The sequence below is a fragment of the Pundamilia nyererei genome, unplaced genomic scaffold (assembly GCF_000239375.1).
Source record: "Pundamilia nyererei isolate P.nyererei 1_Seehausen unplaced genomic scaffold, PunNye1.0 scaffold00068, whole genome shotgun sequence".
Lineage (NCBI taxonomy): Eukaryota > Metazoa > Chordata > Actinopteri > Cichliformes > Cichlidae > Pundamilia > Pundamilia nyererei.
The window spans coordinates 3,075,361-3,090,123 of NW_005187469.1; the positions used below are offsets into that span (position 1 = coordinate 3,075,361).

General features: G+C 40.4%; 1 protein-coding gene across 3 annotated transcripts in view; it reads left to right on the plus strand.

Moving 5' to 3' along the window:
• Positions 1-14,763, plus strand: part of LOC102211221 (ATP-binding cassette sub-family A member 1-like) — a 50,765-nt gene that overhangs the window by 31,172 nt on the left and 4,830 nt on the right. For 2 of the 3 annotated variants that reach the window (XM_013911632.1, XM_005736303.1), the window contains exons 9-35: positions 4,904-5,147; positions 5,267-5,406; positions 5,491-5,607; positions 6,330-6,524; positions 7,500-7,708; positions 7,790-7,966; positions 8,049-8,271; positions 8,502-8,723; positions 8,899-9,103; positions 9,207-9,320; positions 9,445-9,619; positions 9,758-9,889; positions 9,983-10,122; positions 10,233-10,370; positions 10,485-10,714; positions 10,898-10,970; positions 11,116-11,318; positions 11,446-11,497; positions 11,715-11,828; positions 12,064-12,212; positions 12,423-12,547; positions 12,775-12,873; positions 13,013-13,202; positions 13,428-13,522; positions 13,634-13,666; positions 13,779-13,884; positions 14,118-14,192. In XM_013911632.1, the coding sequence (XP_013767086.1) occupies positions 4,904-5,147; positions 5,267-5,406; positions 5,491-5,607; positions 6,330-6,524; positions 7,500-7,708; positions 7,790-7,966; positions 8,049-8,271; positions 8,502-8,723; positions 8,899-9,103; positions 9,207-9,320; positions 9,445-9,619; positions 9,758-9,889; positions 9,983-10,122; positions 10,233-10,370; positions 10,485-10,714; positions 10,898-10,970; positions 11,116-11,318; positions 11,446-11,497; positions 11,715-11,828; positions 12,064-12,212; positions 12,423-12,547; positions 12,775-12,873; positions 13,013-13,202; positions 13,428-13,522; positions 13,634-13,666; positions 13,779-13,884; positions 14,118-14,192 (3,975 nt within the window). The remainder of the gene's footprint in view (positions 1-4,903; positions 5,148-5,266; positions 5,407-5,490; positions 5,608-6,329; positions 6,525-7,499; positions 7,709-7,789; positions 7,967-8,048; positions 8,272-8,501; positions 8,724-8,898; positions 9,104-9,206; positions 9,321-9,444; positions 9,620-9,757; positions 9,890-9,982; positions 10,123-10,232; positions 10,371-10,484; positions 10,715-10,897; positions 10,971-11,115; positions 11,319-11,445; positions 11,498-11,714; positions 11,829-12,063; positions 12,213-12,422; positions 12,548-12,774; positions 12,874-13,012; positions 13,203-13,427; positions 13,523-13,633; positions 13,667-13,778; positions 13,885-14,117; positions 14,193-14,763) is intronic. The other variant, XM_013911633.1, reaches the window with a different exon arrangement.

Consider the following 14,763-nt stretch of genomic DNA (forward strand, 5'->3'; position numbering starts at 1 on the left):
TAGGTTGCTGAAATTGGCAATGAATTGCTATCATGCAGTGGCGTAATGACCAAAAAAAGACTATAATTCTTTTCAGTCTGTTACTTTGTTAGAAGCAGATTCTATGACGTTGCTTAGCTGGCTGATAGATGAGATATGCAGCTGCCAGAATGGAGACGTGCAATCATGTACCCTCTTGTTCCCAACCAAAAATCATTCACAGCCTGTGTTTCAAGCCAAGGCTTATCACTATTGAATGGCATAAAGAGCTTAATGCATTTTCAGAATTTTTCTTCAGGAGCAAAGAAAAAGCCCTTTTCCACATTACCAGCCCTGTGACAAACCTCATGAAAAAAAGGACAGATGTTAATGTTTTTAATGTGTCAGGTTTATATTGTTGATTGTCATTTATGCTTAGAAATATCTACTCATATATGCTTAGAAGTATATAATCATTTGTAGATTGAAAGAATGTCTCATCCTAGGAGGTCTGTAACAACTCTGTGTAGCATGAAGAGGGGGGTGCGTTCACTCCTCTCCAGAGTGTTCTGGCATAGATCACTCTTGGGATCATGAGCAAGTTTTTAGATGAACTGCTGGACTTCCAGACCAGCAGGTTTATACTTACACAACGCACAGGCAAGGTACTCTTTGTGTGTATGTAGACATCGTCAAAGGAGCTTGCAAAGAAAAGCGTCTGGACTTCTTTAAGTTGCTTGAAGACGTTTCACTTCTCATCCGAGAAGCTTCTTCAGTTCTAAGGTCAAACACCAACTCTCTGCCATCTATAATCCAGTTTTGAGATCCCTTCCCAGACGCCTTAACGCCCACTCACATCCTGGGCCATCTGACCTCAGGAATTCGCATGATTAGGTGGGGCCAGGTTTCACAATGAACATACCCGAAACTCTGGCTGATTGGGACCCACACCCAGTTTCACACCTTGGCTCAGGCGATTAGAGGATCATCAGGGGGTCCTTTTGTCCCTCTGTGGGGGGACACTCCCACTAGGTTTATATCTGGGACTCTCCACCATTTGACCTTAGAACTGAAGAAGCTTCTCGGATGAGAGGTGAAACGTCTTCAAGCAACTTAAAGAAGTCCAGAGGCTTTTCTTTGCAAGCTCCTTTGACTACGATGACCTGGATGACTGAGAACCTTCACAGACATATGTAGACGTCATATGTTAATGAACCTATATATATTCATGTAACCTCAACAAAAGAGCAGTGTTACGGTTTAGCGGACGAGAGCAACTGGGGTCAAGCGAAGGAACGGCGTTTGTCCAGTTCTCTCCCGTGCACGAGAAACATAAAGAACTTTGCCTACTCGTGTCTTGCTTTGCTGTGTAGTTAAAATGTCTTGAACGTTCCAGCGAATAGGTTTAAGCTACAAACCTATCAAATGTTTGTTTGTTTTTTTTCAAAAATTTCTACTTTTTAAAGTACACACAGCGTGCAAAATGCATGTGGTATGAATTGAATTGAATTGCATTGAAAACATAAATATTCACATAACTGGGCAAGGTGGGCAGGGTTTTAGCTACCTCGTGGCTTTTCATTAAACACTGGATAAGTAGTATGAGCGAGCCTGGCATTATGGAGCAATGAGATGTAACTATTCTTATCAACCAGCATCTCATAACTACATGGAAAATTATGCAAAAAGAAATGGTCCATGTCAGACTTACATAATGGTCGTTGTCTGAATCAGACATCGCTGCCTTTTTATTTCTCTGCTAGCCATGATGAGTTTAAATTTTTAATGTATTGTTAAACTAATTACTTAAGTACTTTATTTGAAGCCTTTTCTCAGTTTGTAAGTAGATTATTTTGGTTTTGCTGAGGAGGCAGGCATTTGTGCACTAATAATCTGGAATCCCCCCTTAGAATTTATACTAAAACCTTCATTATGATTGGTGGCAATTATTGAAAAGGGGGTCATGAATTGTCTTCTCTGGCAAGACTGGCAAATGCAGACTATTTGTGAAAAATTGATTTAAAACTCTTTTTAGAGTTTTTAAAGTCAGCTGAATCTCTTAACATGACCAGATGAACAAGAGAGAACAAGCTTATAACTTAACTTTTTTTGACTCGTATAGTGTTCATTAGAATTTTTCACAAAGAAGCCCAGTTTACAGTGCATACAGCAGCATTCTTAGCTTATTTACTCTTTCCTGCTTTAAAATGATCAGTGTATTGTTATGTGTTTTTCTAATAGGTTTACGTTATTAGAAAGAACAACTGTGTGCACCTGCAACTCCCATTCTATCGTTTTGTCTGAGAATTTGGATCTCTTTGGAAGTTATCTAAATGTATTTTATACTTGTGACTTGATGTTCACAATTATTTTAGGATTGCCCTCCGAGGGTCTGTTTTCGTCTAAATAGCTGTGTGCTTGAGCGGAAACTTGAACTTTAGTAACCTGTGTAGACTCAGCTGTGGGGTTACTCTAGGATGATCTTTCTCTGCTGCCTCCATGTCTGTGTCGATGTGCGTGTGTGTATTTTTGTGCAAGTTCCTGCATGGATGTGTGTATTAGTCACCTAGTCACCCAAGATAACATGGGCAGTAACCCACTAGGGAAATGACACATTAATTTAGTCACACAAAAGCGTTTTCAGCACAAGGCAAGTACGCACTCATGCAGACCTATATATAAATTTTGCCTGGTGGCTACATGCAGTGTTAAATACAAACACACACATACACATATGCACAGCCTGATATTTTTTTAATGTACTTTGACAGCCACAAAACAAAACTTCCTAAAAGACTCTGATATGCACCCAGTCAGCACTACAGACAGACACATACTGGCAGAAATAATCACCCACAGTTCTTTGTACATGACAGAGCAGGAAAGCATGTGACCATTTGATGTGGCTGCAGGATCAGCTGCAAAGCGACCGCATACAAAACGAGCTCAGCGAGTGCAAATGTAGGACGCAACAGGTCTTTAAATTACGGCTCAGTTTCTCTTTGTTTGAAACTTACGTTGAATATTTGTTTGCCTGGCAAATAGCGAATAAATAAATGAATAAAAATGACATGGAGCAGCTGATATTAAGTGACAAAGATGACAAAGAAAATTGCAGATTTCAGTCTAAAGCAGGAATGCGTGGCATTTCAGAAAGCCGTGTGCGTTTCTACTTGTCTGGCTTGAATGTGTTTATATGCGTTTGTGTGTGTGCATGTGTGTTTCTGTGTCAATGAGCATGTACTCAGTAACAGTTGTCAGAATAATAGGGCTGTACTTGTGGAGCCTGCGGATGTTTGCCAGTTACGAGAACGCCCGATAGTAACCTTTCTTTGTTCTTGTACCTTCCTCTGCTTTCTGTGCTCATTTCTACCTCCTGCTGCAGCCTCTCACACACTGTCTTGTTTGTTTGTCTTCAGTTTCTTTCTTTCACATTTTTATCTCATTTTTTCAAGAAAGGGTCTGATTTCTTCATCCTCCATGCTTAAAGCACAAAGCTCAAAATTACCGTATGCCCTAGTACCCCCCTTCCTTTCACAAAAGTCCCCCTTTGAGTGGACTTGAAATGCTTGATTTTTTTTTTGTGCGTGTGTGACGCTGGAATTGCTGAAGTTATCGTCTGTTTTCTTTCTTTTTTACTTTAACAAAAGACATCCTTCTCTGTCACGAGTCGGTGACATAATTGCGTGTGTAGGTAGCTGATGACCAGTTTGGAAACTTAACAGTGAACTAGTGTGGACTTGTCTGATGACCTATAGTAACCTCAGTGTGAACCAGAATGAACTCCCTGCTTCCTTCACTTTGATGAAACAATGCAAATGTATGTTGACATCACAATAATTCCAGTTTTTCTGGAGATTAAAACGGGAAGGATACGCAAAAGAAGATAATCTTGGTAATTTTATATTTGTTACATTTTGTGCCAATGCCAAACAAATGTTTAACAGAATGATGAGTGAATGTCACAAAGTTTATCTAACTTAAAAGTCAATTTCCCTTTATCTGTGTGCACATTAAAAACACATGCATAAGCAGCAGAAAACTAGCAGAGATAACTGCTGTTGAAATGCAATGCAAGTTCTGTGTTATTTGTTACAAAACGTACACATGTGAGATGTACACTATGATAAATATCATCATCACAGCTGCTTTTTATGTAAGTTGCTCAGCAGTAGCATGCAAGTCACGTGCAGAAATACGTGTTACATTTTATCTGACCTCTCCTCATGCACACACATACTCAGGCATAACGATAGACCAGGAACACCAGTTAAATTTATCTGAGGCAGGCAGACAGCTAAGTGTCTCCACCCCTCAGTGCAGCACTTGACTTCCACGTCCAGAATACCAACCATAGAGGAGATGATAACCTTCAATATCTTCACACCTCCTGCGTCACACACAGGCACTCAAACATTTTATATTACTGTTGTCACAAACGATCCCTTTTCAAATAAGGATGTGGGCATATTATTTTCATTTTGCTCGTTATCTGTTTAATCATTCAGGACATTTGAGAATACCTGAAGAAGAAATGTGTGCAGAGCAACTTTGAACACATATGGGATGACACTTGAAGTGATCAGCGGTGCATTAAACACACTCATGTTGTCATTCAGGATGAATTTCAACCATGTGGATCTGCATAATTAAAAAAAAATAAAAGTGACAGTCTTAAATATATGCAGTTACTTTACTGTAAAAAGGCAATATGGTAAAAAAAAAAAGCCTCCTGCCTGAAACATAAAAATTGTTCTAATATATTAAGATGATATTTTGTGTCTAAAATAGGTCTTTTCAGGAGCATTATCTCTATTTGTGTAGACAAACCAAAGATTGTCAACCGATTTTTTTGAGGACATGAGAAGTAGATCTCTAATTTGACCTACTGCCACCTAGCAATCATCAATATGTTGACATTTCTATCTGCCTCTCTCTACTACAGCTTTCCAGCATGAAGAGTTGGAAGGATATGCGAAAGGAGATCCTGTATCTTACCGCAAATGCTACAGGGTCTCCAAATCAGATGTACCAGGCCGTGTCACGTATCGTCTGTGGACATCCTGAGGGAGGGGGCCTCAAAATCAAGTCTCTCAACTGGTATGAAGACAACAACTACAAGGCCCTTTTTGGAAACCACGGCAACGATAATGACAGTGAACCCATTTCCACTTACGATAACTCCTCCAGTAAGTGTCCAGAGCTCACCTATCAATTTAATTTCACAATAGTACAGTTTGTTAGTCAAATATTTTGTTGTTACTAATACAAGGTTCACCATTTAAATGTCTCTATTTTTATTTTTCAGCTCCTTATTGTAACAATTTGATGAAGAACCTGGAGTCCAGTCCCATTTCCAGAATGATCTGGCGAGCTCTGAAGCCCCTTCTCATGGGGAAGATCCTTTATACACCAGACACTCCAGCAACACAGAGGATCATCCACGAGGTATAGCTATCGCTTAACATATAAAATCCCCATTAGAGGTGTGTATGAACCATTAAATGAAATGATCTTTGGTGGGTCTTTCAGGTTAATAAGACCTTCCAGGAGCTGGGTGTGCTGAGGGACCTTGGAGGGATGTGGGAGGAGATGAAGCCCAAGATTTGGAACTTCATGGAGAATAGCGAGGAAATGGACATGGTCAGGGTGAGTGCGTGCAGGGGCATTTTCCTTTGGCACACATCAGCACTGTCTGCTTTGTGTGCTTCCTGTTTACATGAAAGGATCGCCTTTACTGAAATGTAATTATGTATAATTATATATCTGATGTGACCTCAATAGCAAAGAGTGTTTATGTTCTGGGATTTTTTTGATGAATTTATTTGAAGCTATCGAAATGAGAATTTGGCAGCTGAGGAAAAAAACCTCGTAAACCAAAACTAAGAACTGATCTCATTTAGGCCACACTTGTTCTCGTTCAAATACTTGTTCTGCCGAGATTAGTGAGCATCGTTCTGGATTCATCCTATTGGAGTCAGTTTACTTGTTATTATGTTCTCAAAAATACATCAGTGCATGGCTGTGCCTGAGAAATCTGTTCAGCATTTTCATGTGGGAATTACATAAAGCACCACCTGGTGGTGAAGGGTTGTAAAAATACTTTGATGTTACTGACTGATAATGAGCTGCATTTTGAGTTTAATGATAAGTTGCTGTCAGGGATAAACTGCCTGAACAAGCAAGAATGCATGCAGGAGTTTTTCACAGTTTGGCATTTTGCATCACAAAAAGAAGAAGGTTAAAAGACAATTTAAGTTAAAGAAAAAATAAATTTCAGCTTTTCCAGCATCTTAAAATTTTTTTCTATCAAAATCAGCATTGCTACTTTGATTTTATTTGTTATTAAATGTTATTTTTTCTTTTTGCAGACCCTGCTCCAGAATAATGCCAGCGCTATGTTCCTTAACACCCAGCTTAGTGGGACTGAGTTGCGCGTGTCAGACATAGCAGCATTCCTCTCTAAGACCTCAGTTAACAAAAAACACGCAGGATCGGTCTACACCTGGAGAGACGTCTTCAATGAAACCAACCACGCCATACAGACCATTTCTCGTTTCATGGAGGTTAGTGTTAATAAAAGGATGTATTAGCAAAAAGTGCACAACAAACTGTCATGTGCTGCCATGTTTTTTGAGATTTTGGGATTAAAGCCATAATAACGTGAGTCTGAAGTTATGTCTGTAGAATAGGTGTTCATGTATGCAGAAAAATAACAGCTAATTTCACATTTTTTGGCATCACAGATCCTCACAGCTATTTACTTCCCATATATAGATCATTTTATTACTGTAATTGATCATTTTAGTGTGAATCTCAATGTGAATCTGACCTGGTTTTGTCTGACCTGTTGTCTCTAGCCACTGCGGATAATGTTATTAAATGCACAAATGCAATACAAATCACTTAAAAAGCCTCACTTAGGGTCAATTACATGTTCAGCAAAATCACAAACAACTCACTGACCTACTGACTGTTTCACCCTTTAAGATCATATGATGTGTGAAGCTTCTTGCACTGTGAACTGTGTCGAGGACAACCGTACACAGTCAAAAATGACATACATATGTAGCATATGGTGTATTTTAATTGTTATCGTCCACCCACATTTCATTATGCTTTCTAGCTTTCTGTTGGCATAGTAGAGACTTGCTGTGGGAGGATCTGGTACAAGTCTGCTTCTGTCAACTAAAAAAGTCTGAAGCTAATCTGTAGGAGCTCTCAACAAATCAGCTAAACAATCCTGGTGTGGTTACAAAAGCACCTGAGTTTGTGCAATCAGGTGTAAAGTTCATTGCTGTTTTCCAGTTTAAATAAATGTAATTCTGAGAAACTGTGTGACTACTTGAGCTGAAACTTTTTTAGCATTCGTAACAGCTGAGTAGTTTGTTTTGGAGCTGTTAAGGACTTAACACTTGAACTGGATGTCTGCAGGCTGATGGCGTCTTCAGTATGAACACTTTTCAGATAAAAGTTATTGCAAAAGTGCCTTTTTTCTAGCTAAACTGTAATTAAAACCATTCTTTATCAAAATCCTTCAGTGTGTGAACCTGGACAAGCTGGAGCCAGTGGCTAATGAGGAGCGATTGGTCAACAAGTCCATGGGTCTTCTTGATAACCAGAGGTTTTGGGCTGGAATCGTGTTTCCTGACATTGCCCACAACAACAGCACTGACCTGCCACCCAATGTCAATTACAAAATTCGTATGGACATCGATAATGTGGAGAGAACAAACAAGATTAAAGACGGGTAAGTGGCCGTGTTGACCAGACGGTTTTTATTTATTTTCCCTTTTCCTTTGACCCTCTTGATTTTCATCTTGTTTTGCAGATATTGGGACCCTGGTCCCAGGGCAGACCCCTTTGAGGACCTGCGGTATGTCTGGGGTGGGTTTTCCTACCTGCAGGATGTAATCGAACAAGGAATTATCAGAGCTGTCACCGGCACCAAGCAGAAGACAGGAATCTACATTCAGCAGATGCCCTACCCCTGCTACGTTGATGATATGTAAGTGAATGCTGTGGTTAAAACAAGAATGTGTTTCAGTTCTACAGAGGATATGTGTGTAACATTCAATGTGCTTTTTCAGATTCCTGCGTGTGATGAGTCGGTCAATGCCTCTTTTCATGACCTTGGCATGGATGTACTCAGTAGCTATCATCATCAAGGGAGTGGTATACGAGAAAGAGGCACGTCTCAAAGAGACTATGAGAATCATGGGACTGAACAACGGCACCCTTTGGCTCAGCTGGTTCATCAGCAGTTTAATCCCCCTGCTGATCAGCGCTGGGTTGTTGGTGATGTTATTGAAGGTTGGTGAAGCCACAGGCACACACACGTATGCCCAATATGTCACCATGAAGAAATGTCAGCAAATTATAGAAAACAAGTGAACATGCTCGCACTGATCATTGCAGATGTTCATACTCAGCACAATTAAGTCACTCTTTTTCCATGATGTCTCCAAATTTAATTAAAAGGTGGAAAACAACTGACATCATTCTTTTCTCTCCCTGTCTCTTTTGTCTGACGTCCTTCTCAGATGGGTAACCTGCTGCCTTACAGTGACTCCGGCGTTGTGTTTCTCTTCCTGGGATCGTTTGGCGTAGTTACCATCATGCAGTGCTTTCTCATCAGCACGCTGTTTTCTCGTGCCAACTTGGCAGCCGCCTGCGGTGGCATTATATACTTCACTCTCTACCTGCCCTACGTGCTTTGTGTTGCCTGGCAGGACTACGTGGGCTTTGGAGCAAAAATTGTTGTGGTGTGTTGAATAGATTTAATTACACACTTATGAATACAAACATGATTCTTTTGCATTTTGTACTCTTTGTCTTAAAATATTACTTCTATGTTTGAATATAGTGATTAAAAACAAGCTTGCTGTATGCAGGCATAATTTTCTGTCCTAAAATTTGAATGCTCTTTCATTTTCACAGAGTCTCCTTTCTCCTGTGGCTTTCGGTTTTGGATGTGAGTACTTTGCCCTCTTTGAGGAGCAAGGAGTGGGAATACAGTGGTCAAACCTACTTGCCAGCCCTCTAGAGGAAGACAGCTACAACCTGACCACCTCCATCTGCCTCATGCTGTTTGACGCTGTGTTGTACGGAATAATGACCTGGTACATTGAAGCTGTGTTCCCTGGTGAGTTGTGCAAAAACTTTGCAGTTTGGGTATTTTTCCCTTTAGCGGACAAATTGCACATGAGCAATATGAATTATTTGACAAGCAATACATTCTGTTACAGGTCAGTATGGGATCCCTAGGCCCTGGTATTTTCCCTTCACTAGGACATATTGGTGTGGAGAAAAAGAGAACAAGAACATCTCCACCCCTCTGTCAAAGAAGGGTAACGCTGATGGTACATATCATAATCATTATTATCATAATTTTTAGATATACAACACATCTTCACTTTAAACTACTTAAAGTTTGGATGGCATACCAGGATAAATTATGCTGGTTTTTTTGTGTCTGATTTGCAGCTGTCTGCATTGAGGAAGAGCCAAGCCACATAGAGCCAGGTGTTTACATTGAGAATCTCGTGAAGATCTACAGCCATGGAAACAAACTGGCCGTGGACGGCCTGTCCCTGAGATTCTATGAGGGACAGATCACCTCCTTCCTCGGACACAATGGAGCTGGCAAAACCACAACTATGTAAGATAGTGCACATGTTGTCTACAGTACTCCCAAGTTTTGCTGAGCTGAGAGTTTGACACTTGATAAAGGATTTAAAAGTTTGCTCAGCTGAAGTGCTGACTGTATTTTTGTGTTTCCTTCTTGTTTCTGATCAAGGTCAATCCTGACAGGGCTGTTTCCACCCACCTCTGGCACAGCCTACATTCTCGGCAAAGACATTCGTTCTGAACTCAGCACAATCCGGCAGAATCTGGGTGTATGCCCTCAACACAATGTACTTTTCAGCATGTACGTATGCGTTACTGGGGGACAGACTTTTGTGGAAACTTTCAGTCTTTTGTGCTTTGGCTGTTAAGTGAACTGTTGCTTGCTGTAATGCAGGTTGACAGTCGAGGAACACATCTGGTTCTACGCCCGCCTGAAGGGTCTTTCAGAGGAGAAGGTGAAGGCGGAAATGGAACAAATTGTGAATGATGTTGGACTGCCTCACAAACGAAAGTCTCGCACAAGCACCCTGTCCGGTCAGTTTAAATTTGATTTATTTCAGTGGGCAGGTTGTGCAAAGGGATTTTCTGTTTAACGCTTCTACAGAAAGTCTGTCTCTGACTTTTATTTCTTGATGTCTTTTTAGGTGGGATGCAGAGGAAGCTGTCAGTGGCCTTGGCTTTTGTTGGTGGTTCAAAGGTTGTGATTCTGGATGAACCCACAGCTGGTGTTGATCCCTACGCACGCAGGGGCATCTGGGATCTCTTGCTCAAATACAGACAAGGTAACTAGATCTGATATTGTCTTAGCTTGTTATTTTTGTAGTTTTACATAGAATTTGAGTCAAGAAATCCACCCCCAAGAATGAAATGACAAATTCAGTTTTTTCTATTCTTAGGCCGCACTATCATCCTGTCCACTCATCACATGGACGAGGCTGACATCCTGGGTGACCGCATTGCCATCATTTCGCACGGGAAGCTGTGTTGCGTAGGCTCCTCTCTTTTCCTGAAGACCCACTTGGGGACAGGCTACTACCTGACCCTGGTCAAGAGAGACTATGACTTGACACTACAGTCATGCAGGAATTCTGCCAGCACAGTCTCCTATAGCAAGAAAACAGAAAAGGTACAAGAAATGTAAAAAGCAATATTAAGCTTTTTCAAATGAAGAAAAAAAAACGTTCTGTATCATTAATACAGAAATATACTCTACTATAGTAAAATAGAAAATATGCATGCTGATTGCTAATGAAGGACAACTGATTTAGTCTTTTTCTTCCCTCTTAACATTGTCTTGTCTTTTAAACAGGAGGACAATGTATCAGAAAGCAGTTCAGATGCTGGTCTTGGCAGTGAACCAGAAAGTGAAACCACTACTATTGGTAAGAATCAATAACAAAGTGGCTGTCTTTCTTATAAAATTAAGCCCACATTGTCAGTTTGAGCTCCAAAAAGGAAAGCTGTAATGTAAAATGACCTCTGTCCGTTTACTAACTTCTCACTCTCTCTGCTTTTTCTTCCCCACAGATGTCTCCCTCATTTCCAATGTGATTTTCAAGCATGTCCCTGAGGCTCGCCTGGTGGAGGATCTCGGCCATGAACTCGCCTATGTCTTGCCCTACCAGGCTGCAAAAGATGGCGCCTTTGTGGAGCTCTTTCATGAGCTTGATGACCGACTGACTGACTTGGGAATCTCAAGTTATGGAATATCTGATACCACCCTAGAAGAAGTAAGATACTACATTTTCATTTGGTTGGAGTTAACTTTTTTACATATTTCTATGTCATTTGCATTATTTTTTGCAGTCTGTTTTCACCTTAGCCAGTATTTTAATTTATTTCCCTCTAACTCTTCAGATTTTCTTGAAAGTGGCTGAGGACAGTGGAGTGGATTCAGTTGAGCTCTCAGGTAAATCTGGGATATGTATTCCAACATTTCCACACCTAACGTCTCCTATGCAATCTACATTATAACACCATTTGTTGGTAAACATTAGATGAAATAATTAGAAATTAAATGCTGTGTACACTGAGTCTTAAATAAGAAGCATCAGGGAACATAGAGAAGACAAAACAATGGAATTTAAATAGTTTAGCTTAACTCACTGATTCTCATGTGGCTGCAGATGGAGTCGTGCCCACCAGAACCCGTCGTCGTCATGCGTTCGGAGATCACCAGAGCTGCCTGAAGCCCTTCACTGAGGATGACTTTGATTTCAATGACTCTGAAGGTGACCCAGGTAGAAATGGATTACCCAGCATGAAGTGCAGTGATAGCAAAGATCTTTTTCGCTATCATTCATCAAATCTTTCAGCCTATGCTTGTACCTAAAGTTTCATTTTACCAGATATATAAATATAAACAAAATTACAAATTTGCAGACATTAAGTTATTACAATCCATGTGTCACAAGTTATGTTTCCATGTTGTCACACTGCAGTTTTGCTGATGGGTATCATGTTGTCTGTGTTCAGAATCCCGTGAGACCGACTGGCTTAGTGGAACAGATGGCAAAGGGTCATACCAAGTGAAAGGCTGGAGTCTGAAGAGACAGCAGTTTGTAGCACTACTGTGGAAACGATTCCTCTATGCTCGGCGCTCTAGGAAGGGCTTCTTTGCCCAGGTATACTGGCATTAAACCCACATATATGGGCTCTACACACAGTGCTAGCCATTATATGAATGTTTATGCCTCGCTCAATCATGAGGCTCTTCCTAACTACTAACTTAATTGCCCCTTGGGGATAAATAAAAGTCTTTCTGATGCTGATTCTGATTCTATAAAATAATAGCTGTATTTTTCTCTTTTAACATCAGTGCTGTTATCTTTCAGATTGTGCTTCCGGCAGTGTTTGTGTGTATTGCCTTGGTCTTCAGCCTGATCGTTCCTCCATTTGGAAAGTACCCCAGCCTGGCTCTGGATCCTGGCATGTATGGAGAACAGTTTACCTTCATCAGGTAAGATAAAATCTGTCTGCAAAGAACTTTAATCCATTGTTTTGCAAAATAGCCCATTTTCCTCAGCCCATTAAAGATGCCTATCCTTTAGTGTTCTTACCAAAGCTGTAAATGCTAAGTAGAATTTTGTGACGATGTTCTTTTAACATGTATTTCTCCTACTTTTAGAGATAGTTTAAAATGGCATGTGTTATTAAAAGGAATGTGTTTTGTTTGTGCCTTTGCAGTAATGACATGCCTGAAGACCCTCATACCAACAATCTGCTTGGAGCTCTGACAGCAGAACCTGGCTTTGGAACACGCTGCATGGAAGGACAGCCAATACCGTGAGTTAACTTACATTTAGGAAAAATATTTAGATCTATATTATAGATCGTGTAAGAATCAGTCAGAATTTCAGGAAGAATGCTCAATGCATATGGACAAATTGGAGATTTTAATATGAGCGCCCTCTTTATGCTCCAGGGACATTCCCTGCACTGCAGTTCAAGATGAGTGGTCGGTCCCTCAAGTCTCTCAAAGTGTGAAGGACATGTTTGACAAAGGAAATTGGACCATGCAGAATCCGTCTCCATTGTGTGAGTGCAGCTGCGAAGGGCGCAAGAGGATGCTGCCCGAGTGTCCATCTGGAGCTGGGGGGCTTCCACCACCACAGGTTAGAGTTCTTTCCTTCTCATTGTTACCAAAGCACTTGCTCATAGGGGGTCATATGATTATATTTTCTCTGTTTTCTTTGTATTATTCTAGGGTCTTTACTTTACTTTTGAGATGGCAAATAAAATCTAAAACCAGTTAAAACAAAAGTCATATAATAAGTGTGAGCAACCAAGTAGATGAATAATGAACACGAAATAACTGATTTGTGTGTTTTTGTATCCAGATGAAGCTCAGTGAGACAGACACTCTGCAGAATTTGACAGGCAGAAACGTTTCAGACTATCTGGTTAAGACCTACGCTCAGATCATTGGCAAGAGGTAACACTCCTCTGACATGTTATTATTATTTACCTTGATTTTTTTTTAATGCAAATTGTTCTCATTCAAGCAACTATCAAGCACCGAGTAATTTCTTTTCCTTTCTTACAGCCTGAAGAACAAGATCTGGGTCAACGAGTTCAGGTACAGTAACAGACATGATGCATCTTTAGTTCCTCCACAAATCAATAATACTGAGTGAGTGCTTCTCCGCTGTGCCCTTTCAAAGTATTAAAATGGCTGTAATCTATTGCAGATATGGCGGATTCTCATTAGGTGCAAGGAGTTCACAATTTCTGGCCCACGCAGATGAAACTGATCGGGCAATTGCTCAGCTGAGGAGACGTTTCCATCTTGAAAGAGTAAGAGATTTTATTACATTATGTACTACATAATCCATAAACCGTTCCATAATGGCCTGCTTTGATTTTGTCGGGATAAGACTCTTACAGGGGGTCTGTCTGTGCTGTTATAATTACAGCTGTACTGATGATAAACATGGTATCTTATTACAAGTCTGAGCAGTGTCAGTTTACACATGTGCTAAAAAAGACTTGGCTCACTTCTTCTGTCTGCTGCCTCGCCCATTCTCCAGGGAGCTGCAGCAGATCGTTTCTTTCACAGTCTTTCCAGTTTCATCCAAGGATTGGACACCAAGAATAACGTCAAGGTTAGCACACACACGCACACATGCACACACGAGACAGCAGTTATACAACAGCACGTGGCTCTGGACATTACAGTTAAGCCTCCTTGATCAATTCCTTCAACAATGCCATTGTTAAACCTGCAGCTTGCACACAAAATGTGTAGTACTCAACCTACATGCTATTTATGTTGAGTATGTCATAGATAATGAACATTACATAGATTCCCCTCCACATTGGTGAGATTTATTGCCCTATGTTTTCTTTCTTACAGAGTACCAAGTAATGTGTATTTTTCTTGTACTTGTACTTTCACATTTTAAATGCAAATGGTGTCTGGCACTATTTGGTGTCCAAAACAACAGCAAATGCACTATAACATTAGAACCTAAGTGGGTTTTTTTAAGTGCTACTTTGACTGTGGAAAGATAATAAGTGCTCAAGAGGGGGTAAAATAAATGAATGCTGTAGACTTTCTTTACTCTTACAGACTTGTAACACTTAGCTGATCTCCAAGCTGCTGTTTTATGTCTAAGCTCCTTTTATTTAGTCTCTAATGTTACATCAAGTGAAACTCTCACAATTGCCTCTCTT